The 21388-nt window shown below is 38.1% G+C and overlaps 3 protein-coding genes across 7 annotated transcripts; 2 read left to right on the top strand and 1 right to left on the bottom strand.

The window, feature by feature from the left end:
* The first annotated feature begins 136 nt into the window (after nt 1-136).
* Nucleotides 137-8981, top strand: LOC131674005 (nucleoporin Nup188). Of its 2 annotated transcripts, none has more exons than XM_058952428.1 (10): nt 137-292; nt 620-830; nt 902-1838; nt 1914-3145; nt 3275-3656; nt 3734-4227; nt 4341-5267; nt 6494-6793; nt 7208-7464; nt 7547-8981. In XM_058952428.1, exons 1-10 carry the CDS (start codon nt 264-266, stop codon nt 8646-8648), a joined length of 5871 nt encoding a protein of 1956 aa, XP_058808411.1. In that variant the 5' UTR covers nt 137-263; the 3' UTR covers nt 8649-8981. The 2 variants fall into 2 exon arrangements, with proteins under 2 accessions (XP_058808411.1, XP_058808412.1); XM_058952429.1 differs by lacking the exon at nt 137-292 and having other exon boundaries at nt 749-830; nt 902-931; nt 996-1838.
* LOC131674007 (mesoderm induction early response protein 1) lies at nt 6678-20290 on the bottom strand. 4 transcript variants are annotated; one of them, XM_058952431.1, is made up of 11 exons: nt 20220-20278; nt 20070-20135; nt 19907-19994; nt 19659-19833; nt 18595-18704; nt 16793-16977; nt 16210-16508; nt 15457-16138; nt 15260-15387; nt 10524-10782; nt 6678-6851 (listed from the first exon to the last, which is right to left on the bottom strand). In XM_058952431.1, the coding sequence occupies exons 5-11, from the start codon at nt 18632-18634 to the stop codon at nt 6813-6815; spliced, it is 1632 nt and encodes a 543-aa protein (XP_058808414.1). In that variant the 5' UTR covers nt 18635-18704; nt 19659-19833; nt 19907-19994; nt 20070-20135; nt 20220-20278; the 3' UTR covers nt 6678-6812. The 4 variants fall into 4 exon arrangements, with proteins under 4 accessions (XP_058808414.1, XP_058808415.1, XP_058808416.1 ...); XM_058952434.1 differs by lacking the exons at nt 6678-6851; nt 10524-10782 and adding an exon at nt 15042-15180 and having other exon boundaries at nt 20220-20290; XM_058952432.1 differs by lacking the exons at nt 18595-18704; nt 19659-19833; nt 19907-19994; nt 20070-20135; nt 20220-20278 and adding an exon at nt 17040-17462.
* LOC131674006 (carnitine O-palmitoyltransferase 2, mitochondrial) lies at nt 18701-21336 on the top strand. The gene is made up of 6 exons (XM_058952430.1): nt 18701-18784; nt 18964-19012; nt 19149-19189; nt 19268-19820; nt 19901-20924; nt 21000-21336. The coding sequence occupies exons 2-6, from the start codon at nt 18968-18970 to the stop codon at nt 21317-21319; spliced, it is 1983 nt and encodes a 660-aa protein (XP_058808413.1). The 5' UTR covers nt 18701-18784; nt 18964-18967; the 3' UTR covers nt 21320-21336.
* The last annotated feature ends 52 nt before the right edge of the window (nt 21337-21388 follow it).

The following is a 21388-nucleotide window of genomic DNA, read 5'->3' as shown; positions in this document are numbered from 1 at the left end:
GCGCCAGCTCGCGCATCCCACGAAAATTTCCTCAAAATTACTTAGGACTTTAGGAGAAACACTATGTCAGCGATCTCTTGCGGTATTCTTATCAAGCACACACTATTTTTTTAATATGATGTTATATGAGGTTATGTTATTTTTGTACGATTAGCGCGCCGAAAACTTATTTAAGAGATCTTAGGCGATGCGAAGTTTTTGGCTTGATTTTTTCTGATAAATTATAATTTTGTGAAAGGATTTTGACGAATGAGAAATTCAGAATGTCGATGGCACCTATAGGAAATTTACCGTGAGTTTTTTTACTTAAACTTGTAGATTTTAAAGGCCGAGATGTTTTGCAATATGACAACTTAATTTGTTATTGTTTTTATATTGTATTTTCTTATTATTGTAATGAACAATTGAAACATATCAGACGCATTTTTCTTCATTAAAGTTTCAATAAAATATCGTTTAAAGCATCTTTCGAAATTTGATAAATCAACTTTATATTCCTACTAGTATTTATTTATTAGCAAATATGAATTAATGGCAGTCGTGTATTTAGAAGAAAATAAAATAAATGTTTGTCTATTATGAAAAATATTTTTACATTTATTTCTTCATTTTTAAATAGTTATTGCAAGGGACTATGGTCTGTGATATCTGGAACTACATGCCGTTGTGACAAGGAGCTCGTCGAAGATGAAATAAAAAATGCAACAGTAGGACTAAGAGATGGCTTGTCTTATTTCAAACCTTTCACAGAGGTTTCACTGCAAGCTGTTAGCAAAGCAAAGTTACCTCCAAAAATGTATGATCTCATTAGCAAATTAGCACCGCTTTTGGTAAGTTATTTGATACTTATATGATTATATTTTAACACTTAATAATGATACAATGTTCTTTGCAATTACAGAACTTAGATGCTACAATATCATGGGATTTGGTATGTAATTTTATGTTATATGAGTATCGTAATTGTGCAGAAACATTTGCATCACAACTCGCAGACTTGACTTCTATGAGAGCTTTGATTGAAGACATATGGAGTTTTTATTACACAGAACGCATTACACTGATTAAATGTTTAAAACTGATGGTGGAGTACAGAGAGAATGAAAGACACCCCCATCGCAATCATTTTGTCAAATTTTTTGACGATATTCTTCTTGGCAATCTTCTAGAATCAATGAGGAAACAAATAGAAGCATTGAAATTTATAAATCCACCAGTCAGATCTCAACTATTTACCGATGAGCATTTGCATCAACTGTACAACAGTAGTCTCATTGAGATGCGCGAACTTTTGCATATTTTTACATTGGTATTGCACGAAGTACACGTAGCCGAAAATGAATTTGTAAATATTTACGGCAGTATCAGCGGTGAGCCTCGTCGTCTTATCAGCTCGAAAAGCCACGAAGACAAGGAAGCCGTGGCAAGAAAAATTCAAGAAATTCAATACAGTCAAACTGCATTGTTAGTTGTTGGGCTTGATATGATGAAACATACTGGCATGGAAGATTGGATCAGAGATGTTAGAGGTAGTATGCAAGATATCATGGAACATAAATATTCAAGAGATTCTACTCCTCAAGATGGACCATTGCTTTTGGCTTGGATGTTGGCTAATTATGTGATCGAGCCTGACAATAATGACACTATTGTTAAATACAGATCTTTTGGTATAAGAGCAATTCAACTTAATGTATTTTACTATTTGCAAGGACTGTTGAACAGTGAAATGATCAAAGAGAAAACTCAGTATTCTATTACTGTGAGAGGCAGTATTTATAATCTACTGACTTTGCTGTGTGCATTTGTAGATGAAGACAAACTCGATACTTTTCCAGGTAATTCTTTTTTTCTATTCAACTCCAAATTATAAAATTGATTCAATTCACTTAGTGCCAATGATTTATTTTTAGGTGTGTTCGATGCATGTGCAGCTGTCTTAAGTTTTCCCGAAACAGCCGAACGTTTCTGGCAAGAAAGGAAAGACAGTCGTGGTTTATGGCCGATTGTACATTACTCCATACAGTGGTTCCCTTATCGATTCGAGCCTCTCACAAACATCGCTAATGGCCTAGCTATAGCTTCGAAATCCAGTGCTTTGAAAACTATTGAAATTCTAGAGAATCTACCATCAATCACGCTCGAGGTATCTCGTCACACGTTCAACGTCGAGATGCAGAGAAGACCGTACGAGCAACAATGTGTGATTCATCATAATTCTTTCTTGATACCACCAAATTGCCCTTACGTGAAAATCAATGCCAACCAAAGAAATACAACGAGAGACGAATACGAAGTGATTTTATTCCAGATCAAAGCCAATTACTGGGATGCATTTCACCATAAGATCGAACTGCTTTTGCTTGCAGCCAGTGGTGGTATCATCAATCTGAGCGAGGATACTAATGCATTGCCAGATCAAGTATCTCAAAGTTTCGGTTTATTAGAAATATTTCTAGATAAGAATATTGATATATCACCAAGTATGGTCATACCTACGGAACTGAGCTTCGAGGTTGTTAATCGATTCTCTTATCCAGTTCTACCACTCAACATTTATAAAGTCGTAGCAGCTTGCATAAAAGTCTCATCAAAGCTAGTCCTACGTTATCCGGAAGACGTACTTTCTCGGATGCGTTCGGGTGTCTATCCTCGCTTTGACGATCGTTATCAGAAAACCGACGAATTCGCTCAAGCTGTGTCCTTCGATGGTGGTCTCGTGGCTTCATGGCTTTCGAGTATCGAGACGATCCAACATAGTTACCCAATTCTCGATGCCTATCTTGACACTTTGTCCAACTATCTTGCAATAAGACACAGTAAAGAAGCCTTATACGCCGTGGAAATCCCTGGCATGATTATGTTGCTGCAAAGTGTTTTACCAAAGCTCGACTCTTGGTACTTTGCTTCGGAGTTAGAGCGAGTTGAATTGTGGCTTAAGAGTGTGTACTGTCTGCATAGAGCCTTGGACGTTACTCCCGGAAAGAAGGACGAGTCGAGGAGTGAATTAAGAAGAATTGTCACGTACAATCTTTTGCATCTCGAACCCAGGCATGCTTTGTTGAAATTGGTAAGAACCGGAGAGAAAGCCTTGAGAGTGAAGATGATGAGCGAGACTGATTGGATTGCTGGCAAAGGTTTCAAGGTAGGTTTCTTATTCTTAACTTACGATATTTAACTGTTGTCAGAAAAAGAAATGGAAACAAATAACATTAGTCTAGCAACGCCACAATTTGGCTGAATCAATTATTTCTCACGACTTCAACTTTCTCAGGTTATAAAAAGCGTGCAATTAGCTCTATCAGTAGTAAATCGTCTTCTGCTATACCGCAAAAATTTGGGTATTGACACAGAAGAACATTCCCCGTTGGAGGCTGCACTCTACGCCTCGCCATCCTTACCAAACGCATTACTCATTGTACCAACAATTGTCGACTATTTGTACGTGTGGTTCAGTCCAGCGTTGCAAGCGATGGCTGTACGTTTATTGAAAAAATTTGCGGAAGGTTTCTCAATGTCGTTGCTCGTTTGCATGGGTATGGACGGTACGGCCATACGTGAAACTTTTGCCTCAAGACTGATGTCGCCGACTTGTGGTGCCGAAGTGAAGGTTGCTATTTTGGAGCTGGTTACCGTTTGCTTGGATAAGCAGCCAGGTTTGTTCGCTACTCAGTACTGGCTAAAATATTGTACGTTCAGAAAATTTCAATCGCGACTTGTCTCTGATTTGTAGGTCTTACCGAGGCGCTATTTAACATAATGCACCAAGCCGAGCGTAGACGAATCTTCCCACGTCCAGCCGATGAATTCCTCACTGAAGGATGCACTCGTTTTCTTGATCTCTACTTAGATCGCGTGCGGAAGGAGGAGGATATCATCTACGATCGACTATACGATAGTACGATGAATTTACTGCGAGCAATGTGGTATCATCGTAACGAGATTCTTGTCAGCTTTTTCCGCAAGCGACCCGATTTCTGGAGCAAACTATTCGCACCAATTTTTCGCAAACTCGTGCCCCGGGTACGTGGTTATTCGCAGTTATTAGACATCGTTACTTTAGAGTTGTTTAAAAGTCTGGTGTTGGAGAAAGATTTTACAATGAATTTGCAAAAGTTGTTGAACGATAAAGAACAACACTGGGAAAGTTTGACTGAATACGTTTTCGAGAGCATTCCCATGCCTACGGAGGATATGCAGCAAAATTTTCAGGATGATGAAGAGCAAGTAAGTTATTAGTTTTCATATTTTATAATTTTATTGATGATATTTGTAGTGTGGTAGAAATTTTCTTTGACAGAGACGAAAATGCGATTGATATGTAAATTATTAATTCCTAGGTGATAACTGAAAAAGATGCCGGAGTACATCCATTGTATGAGACAAACCTTGAGTCCTGGTATCAACTGCTAATGGTCCTAACTGGCGAACGCACTGGTCACGAGTATACAATTGGCGCAAAGCAAGCTCAAATTACAACAAATCTTGCACTTCAACATTTACTCTTGCGTCTCAAACAATTACCATCTAACTCAAAACGCAATCGTTTGGCTCACGCCAAACTTACGATGTTACTCGCATCGATTTCACTGCGTTGCTTCACTGCCTGGCATGACATGTGCATTGGTGATTTTAATCCTGAAAGCGAGCTCAACGAGAAATTATCCGAGGCGATGCAAGAGATCAGCCAGTCATATCGTGGTTATGGAAGACCGCTAAGACAAACCCTCGTGGCACTTTTACTCTGTTGGATCGACTTAGACGAAAAACATCTACGCATGAAGAGTGAATTACTGGAATATCTATTGAGTCAAGCGTGTACTTTGGCTGGTGGCGACGTGGATGAACTGAGAGAAAACGCAAGGAATCGAGAAAAAAGAAAGAAACCGGATAACTTCAAAGAAGAAGAGTTGAAGAGAGAGGCTGAAGAAGCTACTGCTGTTTGTGAATGTATCCCTGCTACGTTGACCGTGTGTCTTGTGACGAAATTGTTAAAATTCAAGATGGAACTGAAAGTCAAAAAGCGCTCAAAATCACCACCTTTGCAATTAAGGCAGTTGATGCCGGAATTGTTAATAACTGTGGGCATGACTCTGCAGAAACATCCTTATATCAAATTCAGCAAAGCTGCTTTGACATTGTTGAGTGCTATCGTTAGGTCCTTTCACGTATCGATGCCATTGGATGAAGAGGCAATCGCCAAACTTTGGCTGGCACTCATACCTCCTAAGGATATAAAGGGTAGTCTGCAAGATTGTTTATACGAGGTATGTTCGTTGTCTAACCATTACATATGTGTTTATTGAACAGTAGTTCTAATTATACAAAATTTGAAGCACAACTACATGAGTGACAGAATTAATTTGGTTAAACAGACACGTATAATGGAATTTGAATAAGTTTTTTAATTTTATCTTTTTCATAGCACATAAGTGGTTCATGTAGATACATTTGTTTATCAAGTTATTATAATAACACTGAGACTTGTTGATATTGCGATAGACAGTCGATAATGCTTATTGTATGGATTTTCAAAATTGCATTTAACACCGACTAAAATTAATCCTTCAATAATAACTATATGAAAAATATTCTTTGTAGATCAATCCTTTAATGTTATAATATTTAGAAAAATAGTCATCTACTAGCTAAACTTATTATATCGATTGTTTTCAAAACATTTTCATCCCTCGTTTAAAATTGATTGTATTTTTTGTCAAGAAGCGTAATTGAAAACTTTTTGTACACACATATATATCTCAACGCACAATTAATACTCTTAAGCAGAAGATTCATCAAAATCAACATTCGTTGACAAGTTCATCATTAAACAATAATATACTATGATACATATAACTTAAATAGCTTATTATTACACTCCGTGCAATGATGAGATACTTAAATCACAAGTACCGTACATTTTGTAGTACTACCGATTTAAAATCAACACTTACGGTTCGTCTATCGGTAACTTAAGATGGTTAAGAAGCTTGGCACCGTGAGGTTAAGGCACGAGCGTTAACGAATGCTCGAAGCACAGTGTAAAAATAAACTACTTAATTCACAGTTAGGCGTTACTTAAGTGCCGATTCAAGTCCCATAATGCTATAAACTTTTTTTATAAAATCGAACAAGTAGATATTAATATAGTTTAATATAAGTCGCTAAGTCGTAAAAATTACCGTTCAGATTGATCATCCGCCAACTAATTTGACTTGCAGATCATTTCTAACTTTAAAGAATCAAGTTGCTTTTTCTAATGATTATCAGTTAGTCACTGAATAGCAATCATGATTTGTCATTGAAATACGAAATTTATCAAGATATAATTCAATTTTCATCAAGTCGTAAATATACGAAAAAGAAAATTAGAATTATATGCCGTAGATCGGATACATAGAGAAACTACTTACTAAAATAAAAAATTGAAGTCTCGATATACATTAAGCAAAAAAAAATCGTGCAGTTACTTTACATGATTAATGATTTGTAGGACTGTCCAAGTAATACAAGTCAATGGCGCTGTCAAGACTGGTGGCCACTTTACACCTGTGGTTTAGAGTTCATCACGAGTTTAGTGTCATCACGCGAACCATCATCTTACGTACGCCCAACAGTTTTATATCTCGGCTCACACGAACACCTTCTGATGGAAGCGTCGACACTGTCAAGACACACGGCCGATCCAGTTGCTGCCGATCTGATCCAGTCACTCGTTTCTCTAATCGCCGCCTTAAGTTTGAAGCCTATCTTCTGGCTGTCCGTTCATCCGAGCATCAGAGAAACTCTCATCGTGAGTACACCTTTAGCTTTCATCGATGCGATTTCCTTGATGGTGAACTCGATCGTTGCTGCAAGGAATTTCGATTTGTTTTGCTTTTTTCATTCTCGTTCTCATTGTTGGCATATAAATGTTTATCGATAAAAGAAAAAGCAACGATAGGCACTGAAAGTTTATAAATTACATGCAATCACTATGACAGACTTTTTTTAACATGATGCTATATGAATATTTGTATGTTACCTTTGATTCTGGTAGAAATAACTAAAGCATGATTTTGTAACTTGAACAGCGTGTGGATTATTTAAACGAGCTGAGTGTTTTTCAAGCAGTGAAACAATGCTAATTGTATGATCATGCTAATTGTAGATGATCATGAATTTATGTTTACAAAGATTTGTACGAATTAACTGAAACTTGTTTTAGAAATGCATGTACTTTTCGTACGACAGTACAGTCAATCTACTCCTGCGTCCACGTATCCTGAAGTTCATAATCGACGGCATAAGCGTGGAGAGTGCCGAAGAATTACAGAGTTGTGACGAGCGACAGCTGAGCGCTGAATTGAGACTTCTCGTCAACAAACTGATACACATTAACACCTGTTGTGCTCAGAGTTTCATCAGATTCTCTCCGAGGATTAATGCTTTAGTCGATACTATCAACGCTCAAGAGGACTTTTGGTAAGTTACCTTAGAAAAAGTTACTAAATAATTAATTAACGTACATTATACAGTAACATTTATTTGCCAATCATGATTTCAGGTACGCTCCTATGGCCGAAATGAATTTCGGACCACCGCAGATGTCGATGACTTCGGGTCCTAGTCTGACATATGGAACGATCATCAGTTCAGCTCAACTCTTCACGCAAGCTCAGTGGCACGCATTGTTCTCCGGCAACACCGCTACATGTGGACCCAGTCAATCTTTCCGCAGAGACCAACCGGATCAAAATGACATCAATCAAAACAGCAGTTCTTTGAATACAACGTTGAAAGGCAAAGACGACAAAATCGATTCGGCGCGTAGGGAATGGGAACTGGCGACCCCGGAGAATTTACGTCGAATGCACGCAAAGGATTTGCGCAAGATGCTGTACAGCGGCTCCTCGAGTGGTTTGGGTGCATCAGTACTGGCAAGCTCCTCGTCGTCGAGACTTGGTTACGATCTCACAGTGCCATTATTAAGTAGTCCAAGGTTAATAAAACGACCATTCGATCCGTTGATTTGTGAGAATATGATTCTATCGCGAGCTACAACATTAGGTACCCGACCTGGTCGTTCGCACGTCAGTAGTGCCAGTAGTCCTGGACCAACGCACGACGGGAAATCTAAAAGTCCTATGAGAGATATGACTAATGGTACCGACCCGTGGTTCGATTCGATGGAAGAGAATAATACAAGATTAGCGCTCGAAGTAAATTTGGTGCTGATACTTTGTCAAGCATTGGAAGGCGTAAGAAGTCCAAGACTAGCGATCAGAGATCGACAATTGATTGGACGAGAGACTGCGACAGAGCTAGGTTTGTTCTTCGAATTTTTAGAGCATCGAGCACAACAAAAAGTACCCGACTGGACGATAGCCGCGACTCTTCTTGATTCCGAGGCTAAAAATACGAGGTTGATTTATCCCGATGAAGAGGCTGATAAGAGGTTACCAGTTAGACTCAAGGAAGGTAGCACTATACACAAAGTACCTATTCGCTCATTAGGAGACAAAGAAGGAAAAGAAACAAGATCGAAAGAAGATACTGTGACTACTGGAGTATTCAACGTTAAAATTGATACTAGCCAATTCCTTGGATTGCTCGGGAAACTTGTTAAGTCGGTTGTTGAGTCACTCGATTCAGCACAGTTTGCTTGATCTACCCAAGTGTAGTTAGTGTATAGAACAATATGAGAGAGCACCGTGTTTTTGATGAGTTCATGGAATGACAATAAAATGAATTCAAGCGCAAGCTATGTTTCGTGATAACATTCAAAATGCAATGTAAAGTTTGATAGTATTTTTTTTAATTTGATGTATCAGTGAAAAAGAATGTGATTATAGACAATTTTTTTTTGTAACGAAACTGACAATGTTATTTATATTCCCACAACTTCTGAAGTCAATTGTATTTATTGTTGATAACTGATTCAATAATGTAAGTAATATTTTTCCAATAAATCATGTTTTTCACATATAAAAGTATTCTTTCTATCCTAAAAAAATAACGCATGAAGGGTTGATCAACAAAATAACAAGTGAAAAAAGGAATGTTTGTGACTTTTCTTTACTTTTAGTGAATCTTACATCACGGTGTCTGTCGAAAAGGAAAGAAAAACATTCCATCAAAGCGCCGACACGCGCATGGTTATCCGATTATACTATTTTGTCTAAATATATATGCAACTGAACTCTGCTCTAAGAAACTACAGTTAAAACACGATACTGCAAAATTCTCTTAAGTAGTATTAGCACAATCAATCTTCGAAGAACCCCTTCAAATAACAGACACACACGCGTGTGTGTGTATATATATACATATATATATATATATAGGCATTTATACATACATATACATATGTACATATATATACATATTCGGAGAAATTCTTTTTTTAATATTTGCAGTTACGATTAACAACACGCCTGTACAAAGATATTACGTAAATAATGCCATCTTAATCATAATCGTTTTAGTATACAAAGACGGTTTTATCTGAAATTTATTATTTTTTATTTTTAATATTTATTTTACTTCTCTTTTAAATTCCACTTACTAAACTAGTCGCTCAATATATTCGTCTTTTATAAATCTATATATGTATATATGTATATATATCAGTCGCCGTTTTGGACTGTAATTTCCCTTAATAGAATTTTCACATTGAAAATTAAAGTCTTATCAGGGCTTATCCTTCGCTTCTTCTTTGCAACCGCAATCCAAGCATTGACAGACACAATGAAAAATCTTACAATGATACAGTATAAAAATATAATTCATGGTTGTTTCAACGAATGCAGTGGTTATGATCACTTTTGTTTTTTTTTTCTATCCTCTTATACATGTGTATACACGTGTGAAAACTTGAAATGCTTAAGAGAGAATTTTCTATTGTAATTACACTCAACTTCCACGTCTACAATAACTACTGGAAACACAATTAGTTGGCAAGAACACCTCAATGATTCATAGTCAGAAAACTTTCCGAGTAAAATTGAAAAAAATAGTAATATTACGTCCACGAGATAATAACAATATATAAATTCCACTGACGTACAGCTTCGTATAGTATTATCTTCACGATTTGTCCCACAAAAAAGCGTTACAAAAGTGTTAATCCCCTACGATTAAACGACAGAGAAAAAGCAAAATCAGCTCCACAATAGGTTGGAATTTGATTCCACGACTTAAAAAAGAAAAATATAGTTGAGTAAAAAATTCTCTCCTACAAAACACAGTGTATAATAATGAAATCATGTGTAATAGCGCGCGCGCGCGTGTATGTGTGATTATGAGCGAGAAAGACGAAGGAAACGCGATAGAAACTGTGAAATTTAGCGCTAAGGAGGTTGCTCGTTAGGAGGCGGCTGCTGCCTGTCCTCCTGCTCGTGATAATGAAGATGATTACGAGATGACCATGACGATTCAGCCGGTTTAGCCAAATCGAGGGCTTGGTGATGCTGATGGTGGTGATGGTGGTGGAGGTGTGCGATGCTAATCGATTCTGACGTCGGTAGGAGACTCATGTTTACCGGTGTGCTCGTTGTCGTCGTCGTCGTTTCTGAGCTCGTCGTCGACGAAGACGTAGTTGTGCTACCACTGATTGCTGTCGTTGCCGCGGTGTTCGACAGTGATGACAAATCGTCAGGCTTAGCATCGTCTAACATCAACGATGGTGGGTTGCTCGTTCTTTGACGCTTCGCGTCGCCATACAGCAAACAGTGAACGTTCGGCGAGCTACTTCTGTCGCGTACGCCTTCTTGCTCATCCAGGAAGCGATCCATGTAGTCACTGAAACACAACCAATCCTAACTATCTGACTTTTGCAAACATCACAATTGTTTTCGACTTTCATTCAGGACTGCAGATTTTTTTGCGAACCACAAAAATTGATGCGAAATATTCTATAAATCATTTGATACTTTGTTGAATTAGCATAATTGCCATGGGCACTATCAAGTAAACAAATATTAGCCAAACAAGTGAGACCAACAAACACCGAACTATTTCTCATTTAATTAAGTCGGCGACGAAACAGATGTCTATCACGAATTCGATTCCGTCTACATGAATTTGGAATTTCGCGCCAATGATTGCAAAAGCAAATAGCTATCTGTAGTTGCGCGCGCAAATTTCAAGAGACATGTTGACATCCAAAGCGCCTCGCAGATACCTACGCGCTACTGACCTACTTGCACATTTGAAGTTAACAAATAGCAGCCTATCGTCACTCTTCATCCGCGCCAATGGCTAATATCAAATACCATCCGTACGCGCAGTGTTGAACCTTCGAAATTTTACGCAAGTTTAAAGTGGCGCAATTATCGATTAACGAGTCCTGTTAAGAATCACAATAGATCGAAGGCGAACGCAAAAAAATATCAGCACGATGTTAAAACAATTGGCCGGCGAAGGTGACGACGAAATAAACGTGGAATACGCTCTAGCCGACGCACTAGACATAATTTTTCATCAGCTAAATATGAAAGACTTGAGCAGCGCCTCGTTGGTATGCAAGTGAGTACTTGATTCGCGGTTGAGGACCAAGATCGAAATGGATATAACGATGTTTTGCGGCAGATTGTGGCGCGAAGCAATGTTACGAGAAGTCGCGAAAAGAGGACCCGACAGGTTATTGATACCACTTTCGAAAACCGACTCGATTTGTCATTTGATGAGCAGCAAGCCTCGCGTAACTCTGTTGTTTGTCGCGCCTATAACCAGACATATTTGCGACATCAAGCGCGACGTGCGCGCAAGTAAGCATCTCTTTTCTTTCGAGCCATTCACACGCGCTAATAGCGCCCGCTAATCACACGCATATCCAATTAGTCGTAAGGAAGTACGAGAATTGTTGTCCGGGCTATTTGGCAGCCATCGGGGTGCATTATGCTTTCATGGGCAGAACGGACGTAACGATGACTTTTGATTTGTCAAGTCCGTCCGACAGGATGCTAGGCCTCATTCTGCCCGACCGCCGAGACTTGAAAATTCGAGTCGGTTGCCACCCGGACTTCCACTGGGCGCGCGACATCGACAAGCTGTTCGACGACTTTTTCCCGGAGGACGCGGATAGCGGAGCGACGATCATTTTGTTCACCCAGGCGTACGAGGACAATTCTCATGTGACGAATCTCATCAAGAGCAGGTAATCCTTTTTCCACGTTGAACTTGAGTCGCTGATTAATTTTTCGTCGAATAAGATTCCAGCGGACAATGGCAAAATTAGCGTTATGGGGTGGATCTTTCTACTCCGGTCTACTATCAATCGAGAATCAGCGAATGGACGAAGATAGATGCCTGTCTGATTTGGACTCTAATCAACTGAACGGCGTGTTCGCCGTGAGTGTGTCGGGGCCGAATCTGGACTCGTGGTCGACGGTGATCAGCTGTCGTGAGAGCAAATCTGCACTCGTGAGTAAGCTATTGAACTTGCGGGAGCGATTGCGGCTCAGGCGAAGGTCCGTAGGTCTGGTGTGTGGCCCAGGTGACGTTTACGACGAGAGGTCGACGGCAGCGAACGCCTTGGACTATCACAGAAGCCCCGAAGATTTCATGAAAGCCGTGACGGAGGCTTTTCCGAGCATCCCGTTCACGGGCATATTCGACGTTATTCCCGGCAGTGTATTTTACGGGACCAACTCCCGTGCGCATGGTGAGGCACACTCGAATCGAGAATCGCCGATCGAAACTGCACGCGAATCAAACCCTTTCTGCTTCGTTTGCAGATGCCGGTCAAGCACTCGAGCACAAGATGACTTTGTCCTTGCTAATATTCACTTATGATTGAGCGCCGCGTAAAAGTCGTTGTCCAGTGATGCTTCGTTAAGCATCAATCGAAGATCATTTGCGCTTTCGAGAATCAACACCAAAGCACTCGACGGTTGGTGAGCAAACGACGATTACACGTACCAGCGACAAGTGAGACATAGTTCACGATAGCTGTACACTGTCCTGACACTAGTTCCAATACCACTGCCGGCAATTAACTTGCGTGCTCGCCGCTTGGCGTTCCTTCGCGAAACCGGGCTCTTTTTTCAATTTTTCTCCCTTTCATATCATTTTTTGTATCATGAAAGCATCGTCCCTCCATCAAGGTCGATTGCAATACATTTACATATAACCATGATAAATCGACTTGCGTTATGACGATAAGAGATAATATGCATTCGCTGACGGTGATGACATTTAACTCGTCGATAATCTCAACTTTACTTATTCAGCGTACAATTCCCATGATAATATTTCCCTCTTCTACATGTAGTATTGTCCTCATATTCCATTTGCCACGAAAATAATCATTCAATGCAAACTTTTGTGAAAATTTGAATGCATGCTAAAGCAATCTCATTGTCTGACTAAAGTAGATCTCTACCAAGCAGGATATTCGCGTGAGAAACAGCAGGTAACAAACGCGCGAGATTGTTGTAAGGTGGCCACCGTGAGGAATTGAACATTGTCAAAGATCATGGAGCTAAGTAGCCGATCGCGAACAGAATCAATTACGATCTCATGAAGGTTAAGCCAGAAGTAATTTTTAGCGTCAGTGACGACGCAGAAGCCCAACAATACGAAACGGCAAATTTCAAAGTAACGCAGCTTCGCGATTCGCGATTACTTGACGCGGTCGTTCGGCGTTCAGAATGAACAAAAATTACTTCCCCAAACTATTTGATGGTTGTGCAATTGGACTTTGTAGCGATTGAGGAGCAATGCCCGACTTGTAATGACGAATCATCAGAAAGCGGAATTCTCGCTTTACTAATACCAAAGTACCCGGATCCGGGAGCTCGTAATATTCAATTTGTAAAGGATTTACTGATGGTGGACTTGAGACTACAAGCAACGATTATCATGTTTGCTCAAACGATACATAGAAGGGCAGATCTGTTAGTGCTGCTCAAACGGAAGCAAACAAACTAATTCAATCAAATTGTCCAATCTGGATTTTCTTCCTAAAATCGATATTTCTTGACCAACATGCTAACGAGATAACAGAGATTTACTTCGTAGAGAGCTACCAATTATTGCGCCCCGAGCGTAACAGTCAATAGCTGTATAGAATTCAGCGATTCTTCAGTAGCCGATTATTCGGGCGTTAGAGTTTTACGACAAGCCCAGTCACCGTCACTGCTTTTGCTGGAATTCGGAAATCAGTGATAAATGTAATTTGATCGATTATTGCCACGGCCACGTAAATGTGATTTATCTAGAAATAATGAAGCTTTTAGAAAATTCCAAATTCCTTGCGTGTTCCTCGTTGACGATATTAGAAATTGATTGAAGTGGTCCGCAACATAATTAAAGTTTCTCAGCATTGACCCGAGCAAGACATCGATCAACATCAATAGAAATACGCATATTTCGGTTGACAAAAGCCAATGTTACTCGTTATATGGAACATTTTACCCTGAATTCGAAAGATTTAGAGCGTCAATTCATAGACCAGTGTAGTATTCATTTTTCACATGTCGCATGCGTTGGGGAGGCCTGCAAGGGAGAATCACCTGCCGATGATCACTCGTCACAAGCTTATTCGTGCCTTCAACATTCATTTGTACTTTCATTTATTCCCGAATAAATGCTGATTTCGTTAATAAATTGAAAATCATTGCTCCTACTCAAACTCGCTTATAACAGACAAATTTACTTTAATGTTCCTGTCGCTCTCTATAACTAAGGAAGAATCTTGAATAATTAAAGTTTCTGACATTGCTCGTCGGAATCTTGATTATAAGATGTCCTTGTGCACAATGTTATTAAAGATTGGCATACGATTTGTTCAAAGAAAAAGAGTAGCTATTGGCATTTGACTAAAATTATGAACGAAAAAAACAATTTAAACTGTACAACATTTAAACAGTGTTGTGATGATGACAGCAAAAAGTTTATATTTAACTTCATAATAGCTAATTTTTTAAATATTATCTTAGTACTATAATGCTTTTAAATTGTCATCTCATGAATTTCCATTTCCAACTTGTCTAAACCTCCTAGATAAGTCATTTAATGTTTAATACTTTTGCTCAATTTGTTTAGTGTTATTCACGACAGCAGGTAATCATTACCATTTCTATTTTTAGAATTATGCAATTTTCGCACAATCTTGAATCTGATACTTTATAACTCGTATAATCCTCTTTTTCATGAAAGTTTCGATTTTTATTTTAACTTGACTTTAAAGTTTTACTGCAAAATTTTCCGAATTACTTCAATTATTTGTAAATATTTTTTTTAAGCGAAACAATAGAATAAAATAAAAACTCACGTGACACCTGGATGAAGAGCATACTTTTTCTTTTCCAAGCGGGCCTTGCAAGTGAAAATATCGTGTCTTTCGGTCTTTTTCCACAAGTAATAAAATTGCACGAGTTCACCAACCGATCTCGTTCTCACCTATTCAAATTGAAACAATACATCAAGATTTTACTTATTTTTTAATGCTCGAGCAATTGATAAGTTTACCTTATTCTTTTGAATAAGGTGAAAATCTTTGCCGTAATGCCTGAGGCCCGACTCGAAATTGTGACACTCCTCCTCAGACCATAGACTGACAGTCTCGCCAGAAGGCAAAACATTCATCCTTCGTCTCCTGAGCGCTTCCTCGAGATTATAACCACACTGAAGTAGCAAATACAAGGCTTGTTCATCATCTCTGATATGGTGGCCACCAGGTAGAGCAGCACCACCTTTAACAACAGGAAGCTGAGCCCGACCGAGAAACTCCTCGACTTCTTCCTCGCTAATAGGATACGGATCCCAGAGCATTTTGTCGACGTTTTCGTAAGGTAACGCGTCATCGTATTTGCAAAGACCTTCGGGTATAGCAGCCTGGTAATCGCTGCCAACCATTATAGTCTTCTTCCACTCTTCCTCGTCTGGGCTATAATCGCAGTCATCCTCCTCTTCTTCGCTTTGAGGCCGAGAGACACTGCGCAATAGTCTAGATGAGCCTCCCCCGCCACCGCCACCACCGGGACCACCACCTCCTCCGATCCCGCTGCCGACAGGATCCAAAGCTGTGCTACTGCTGTTCAGGTTGTCGTTGCTAGACCCGACCTCTCCCGGCTGGCTATTGTTCAGCAGAATCCCCGTGCTTGGAGTAACACCGTCTTCTGCCTTCGCTTCAACGTTCCCTGATGTTGTGCTAGATAGAAAAGAATTTATCAATCAAAGTTGACAAATGGTCAAAGAAAAAGAGAAAAAAAATGCCCTTACTGTGCATTAGCGTTGGGTCCAAGAGATGTAGCTTCAGCGTTTATAGCTGTTTCAGGTTTCTCGTTCGACGGCCTTGTCACACTTGCACCATTTTCTTCAGCTTTGACCATGTCGGTATAAAACTGCTTGAGATCTGGTTCATAAGTAGCTGGATCGTCATCGTCCTCATCCTCATCATCTTCGTCATCATCTTCATCATCGTCCTCATCATCATCTTCATCTTCTGCCTTTGGATCCTGGCAGGACATATCACCATAGCCGTACATGACTAGCAGGTCTTTCAATGGCATATCACTTTCCTGGGAAGTAATATTTTATACGATGGAAAATAATTTATCTTACTTTGTTAGTAAATCGAATTAAATATGTTATGAAATACAACTTATTATCAAAATTCAATATATAGCAGTAATAAGATTTATATTATATGAAAACATAATTTGCATTAAAAATATAAATGGATTCAAAAAATTGAGAATAAATTACAATTGCTATTCAAAGCATTAAATAAACTTCAAACAAACATTTCATAAATATTTTTTGATTTATTGCAAAAATTACCATAAGAAAAACTTGCGCATACCTTTTGTAGGTGTGACAACTCATTGTGAGTGTCTTCACTAGCTTCCAAAGCTTCCTCCTCATCTAGTGTTCGCTCATCATCATAATCATTCATCAAAATAGCCGAACCACGGTTCATCTCAAAATCACGGTCAGCTCTACCACGTTTAGAGCGTCTAGATTCATCCCGGCTCATTGTTTTTTTACCTGTAATGTCATAAACCAGTAAGCAAAATAAAGAATTGAAGATTGACATTGTACAAACATACTTTTATATATAAAATTCAAGAAAGTTCAACCAAAAACAAACTGCTTCAAAGCAGTTATAACAGTGTTATCGTACGAACAAGTTGATATATAGCTAGTAACAAGTTCATTGTATCCACAGGTCAATGTAGAAATCACAGCCAAGGTATTTACCGCGGATGCCGAGGCATCGCGTCCCGGTGACAAAGCCCAAAAAGAAGCGTAGTTTCTAACCTACAATGGGTGTATAGTGTCCTGCGATAATTGAACTAAATTGTTTTACATATCACAAGCTGATAGCTGTTTATCCACGTCCATATTCATTAATTTGCTGCTTGACACGTTACTTTTGCGTAATTTAGATTTTAACGAACAAAAATAATGTTTTGCAAGAGATTTGCGACCAAACTATATTAGCGTAGGGATCTGATTTAGATTACTGGAAGAGGCCTAAGCCTAAGCGATGCGCGCGCGATTTCCGTCACCAAACTTTTTTAGAGTTGACGGGTTTAGTGACCATCGCTAGGACGTTGTTTCATATATTGCTGATGTAATATCTCCTCTTCTATATATCTACACTTTTGGTTTGCGCGCGCAACTCACGTGAATTTAAATAAGAATTAAAACGTGGTTCAGATAACTTTTGAAAAGAAAAGACAAAATTTACTTTGAAGAGGATTTAACTACCCGTAAGCCTCTATATATATTTATGTGAAAATAACAGAGCCAACTAAACGGTTCGGTAGCGAAATCGAGTCTGAACTCGCGATGCGGGGTCTCGGCTCCGCTTAATGCTGCTTGCTGTCATTCGCGCGTGCGGGGGAGGGAAAAAACGTCCCTTTTCTGGGCACTGGCGAATGAGGAGGCTGATTTTCTCCTCCCCTGGCTCTCAGTCTCGGCCTCTCTTCTCTCCTCGCTGATGGTCCACGCGTGCGGCGTAGTTGTTCGCAATGGTAACAAAATTTAATGGGCTTTCGGCTGAAAACCCATTAAATTTTTACGATTTGAAAGTCGTCAAAAAAAGTTGTTTTTTCTTATTTTTTTGAGCCATCCTTTACGACCCGCTGTGTCGTAGCACCCAAGTGACCATTTACATTTTTTACGGTTATGCTAGCCTATTATGTCTATTCAAGCTAAATATTTATTTGAACGCTCGCGCTTGCATTCTATTTTCTTATGCACGTAGCTTACTGCTTTTACTTCGCGTACCCGACGATATGTGACGTCGGTTCGTCACACTGAATATACAAATTTTTTGTTGACCAATTGTAGTATAATTATGATGTTTTATTTTGTAATGATTGATGATAAATTTTTTTTTTATTTATTGCATTATAAGACGTAAATAACAAATGTTGTGTTTCTAATTCTTGTTATACTTTTACTTTTAAATTACGTAAATCTTCAATTTGCCAAAAGGAAGAAAATTTCGACAATGAATTTTTTGAGAGTAACTATAAATATTCGTGTTTATTAATATAAAAAATCTATTTACCTGTTACTAGTTAGATTTCAATTTAATTGAATGTTTATAGATAATTTTAATAAAATTATCTATAAACATTAAAGATGATTTACCATCTACTGCATTTCGATTTGATTTCCACCGTGTCATCATCTGCTATAGTTTAGATAATCCACGTCGCCGATGAACTAATCAAATGAGATTGTATTTACTGTAGTCAGATCTATGGCGATAACATTGTTACATTAGGATTTATTATAATATAGAATCAAATAACACGTTAATATATTTACTCAGATATACGTGAGTGAAAGTCAGAAATTTGAAGTTTGATCAATTATGTAAATTTTGTACAAGAATTATTTTTACTAAAATATTTTTAAACTACGAAGACTTTATGTTGTGAATCGAACGAACACACTACTTAGCAATACATTAATATAGTCATTAGTGCTTGGAGACTAATCAATTTCAATTTACAGAACAATGTCATTACTTGTAGCTAGACGAGCTCTACTGTCGCAATCTACAGTAAGTGCTATATTACGTTTATTAGAAATTTCATATATACTCAAAAACTGTGAGAAAGTTATTTAAATTTTTATTTCTGCATTATCATTCTTTCGACTATGCTTTTACTAATAAACAATAAATTATAATATTACAGGTTGCAAATGAGTTTGCTATCAATTATATCTACTGTAAAAAGTAATATTAAATTCTCTATGTTTTAATGGAAATATATTTTTTATTAGATTCATTCAATAAAACTTATTAAAATTTTAGATCCACCTCTGTAAATGATGAATATGAATATATTCAGAAAAGCAAAGTGCCTACAATGCACTTTCAGCCTTCACTCCCTCATTTACCAATACCCAAACTTGAAGACAGTTGTAAACGTTACTTGAATGCTCAGAGACCATTGTTGCAAGATGAACAGATGCAAAAAACTGAAGCTATTGTTAATAAATTTCTTAAAGGTGAAGGTCAAGCTTTACATGCAGAATTGGTACGTTCAGATGCTGCTAATAAGCACACTAGTTACATCAGCGAGCTATGGTTTGATATGTATCTGCGTGATCGTAAACCGCTCCCAATAAATTATAATCCATTTTTAGTATTTAGTCCTGAAGATAAAGAACAATACAATAGACAACTAGTCAAAGCAACAAACCTTGTTGTTTCTTCTTTGAGGTTTTTAAAATCTTTGAGAGCTAATTTATTAGAGCCAGAAGTTTTTCATTTGAATCCCAAAAAATCTGACACAAACTTATTTAGAACCTTCACTGGTTTATTGCCTTCGTCTGTATCATGGTATGGAGCATATCTTATGAATGTATGTATATTCACTAGAAAGAATATCATTTCACTAAAAAATTCAAACTCTACATTACCAATATCACCTTTTATCCACAGGCTTACCCATTGGATATGTCTCAGTACTCAAATCTATTCAACTCAACTCGTATTCCTCAAATCGAAAAGGACCAAATTGTTATGGATAAATCAGCTAAGCATATAGTTGTAATGAGAAAAGGACATTTTTATGCTTTTGATGTCTTTAATAAACAAGGAAGCATTCTACCAGCACGTGAAATAGCTCAGAACTTGCAGCATATCTTAGAAGACCAGAGGCCAGATGTTGCAAATCCTGTTGGCATTTTAACAGCTGCAGAGAGAGATATATGGGCCAGTGCTAGATCCCATCTGGTTCAAATAGGAAATAACAACGTACTGAAGAAAATAGATTCCGCCGCTTTCGTCGTCATTCTGGACGATGAACCAATTGGTACCGACCAGAAAAAACTTCTCAGAAGATATCTTCATGGTGAAGCTGAAAACAGGTGGTTTGACAAATCATTTTCCTTAATTATCAGTAAAGACGGTTTTGCTGGCATTAACTTTGAACATTCTTGGGGTGATGGTGTAGCCATTCTCCGCTATTTCCAAGACATCAAGAAAGATATTTCGGAAAATCCACGTTTTCATCCAGAAGACGAACAAAATCTGACTTCAGACTCTTTGTCGGTTGAAAAACTCGACTTCAAGTTGGATGAGAAAGTTAAGGAATTAATTTCTACTAAAAAAATACAATATAATAAGTGGACAAACAGTCTAGATATTGGTTTTCTAATTTATGAAGGATTTGGTAAAAAGGAATGCAAAGACTTTGGAGTAAGCCCCGATGCTGTGATGCAATTAGTTTTTCAATTAGCTCTCTTCAAGCAGGAATTAAATTCTGTTGCTACTTACGAATCTTGTAGTACAGCTGCTTTTAAACATGGCAGAACTGAAACTTTAAGGCCATGCACTGTTCAAACGAAAACTCTATGCTCGACCATGACAAAAAATACGTCTGATTTGTCTGTACAGAAGATTAAAAAGATGATTATTGATGCTAGTGATGCTCATACTCAGTTAATGAAAGAAGCTGCAATGGGTATATAATGGAATTCCAATAAAATAATTCAAATAATGAAAGAAGACAATTTACAAATTGATAAATTAATTTCAGGTCAAGGTTTCGATCGTCATTTTTTCGCTTTGAGGAAACTTGCCGAAAAATCCGGCAAAAAGCTCGATATTTTCCGAGATCCAGCTTACGAAATGATTAATCATAACATCTTATCAACTTCGACTCTCTCAAGTCCTGTAGTAATAGCTGGAGGTTTCGGTCCCGTTGTGAATGATGGATTTGGTATTGGATACATGATTCAGGATAGAAAACTCGGCGTCGTTGTCACAAGCTATCACAATCACAGAAGTACTAATGAATATGTCAATAGCATGGAAGCCTCATTTAAGGATATTCACAAAGTTCTGCTGAACAAATGAATCTGTTATTAAATAACATTGTCTTAAAGTGAAATTTTATTTTTTATGCTACATTTCAATTATAATAGT

Source organism: Phymastichus coffea, unplaced genomic scaffold (genome assembly GCF_024137745.1).
Source record: "Phymastichus coffea isolate CEN01 unplaced genomic scaffold, Cenicafe_Pcof_1.1 PCOF00208, whole genome shotgun sequence".
Taxonomy (NCBI): domain Eukaryota; kingdom Metazoa; phylum Arthropoda; class Insecta; order Hymenoptera; family Eulophidae; genus Phymastichus; species Phymastichus coffea.
Note: the sequence above shows the minus strand (reverse complement) of the source record. Positions and strands in the feature narration are given on the sequence as shown.

Bases quoted from the DNA above. Each gene is read 5' to 3' on its own strand.
- LOC131674007 (XM_058952431.1), bottom strand. From the start codon at position 18,634: ATGATGACACGGTGGAAATCAAATCGAAATGCAGTAGATG. The intron at 15,388-15,456 runs GTAAACTTATCA...CAATTTGAATAG, and splicing joins ACCTTATTCAAAAGAATAAG to GTGAGAACGAGATCGGTTGG. The intron at 10,783-15,259 runs GTGAGTTTTTAT...GTTGTGTTTCAG, and splicing joins GCTCTTCATCCAGGTGTCAC to TGACTACATGGATCGCTTCC.
- LOC131674005 (XM_058952428.1), top strand. From the start codon at position 264: ATGTCGATGGCACCTATAGGAAATTTACC. The intron at 293-619 runs GTGAGTTTTTTT...ATTTTTAAATAG, and splicing joins GCACCTATAGGAAATTTACC to TTATTGCAAGGGACTATGGT. The intron at 7,465-7,546 runs GTAAGTTACCTT...TCATGATTTCAG, and splicing joins AACGCTCAAGAGGACTTTTG to GTACGCTCCTATGGCCGAAA.
- LOC131674006 (XM_058952430.1), top strand. From the start codon at position 18,968: ATGTCATTACTTGTAGCTAGACGAGCTCTACTGTCGCAATCTACA. The intron at 19,013-19,148 runs GTAAGTGCTATA...ATAATATTACAG, and splicing joins CTCTACTGTCGCAATCTACA to GTTGCAAATGAGTTTGCTAT. The intron at 20,925-20,999 runs GTATATAATGGA...AATTAATTTCAG, and splicing joins AATGAAAGAAGCTGCAATGG to GTCAAGGTTTCGATCGTCAT.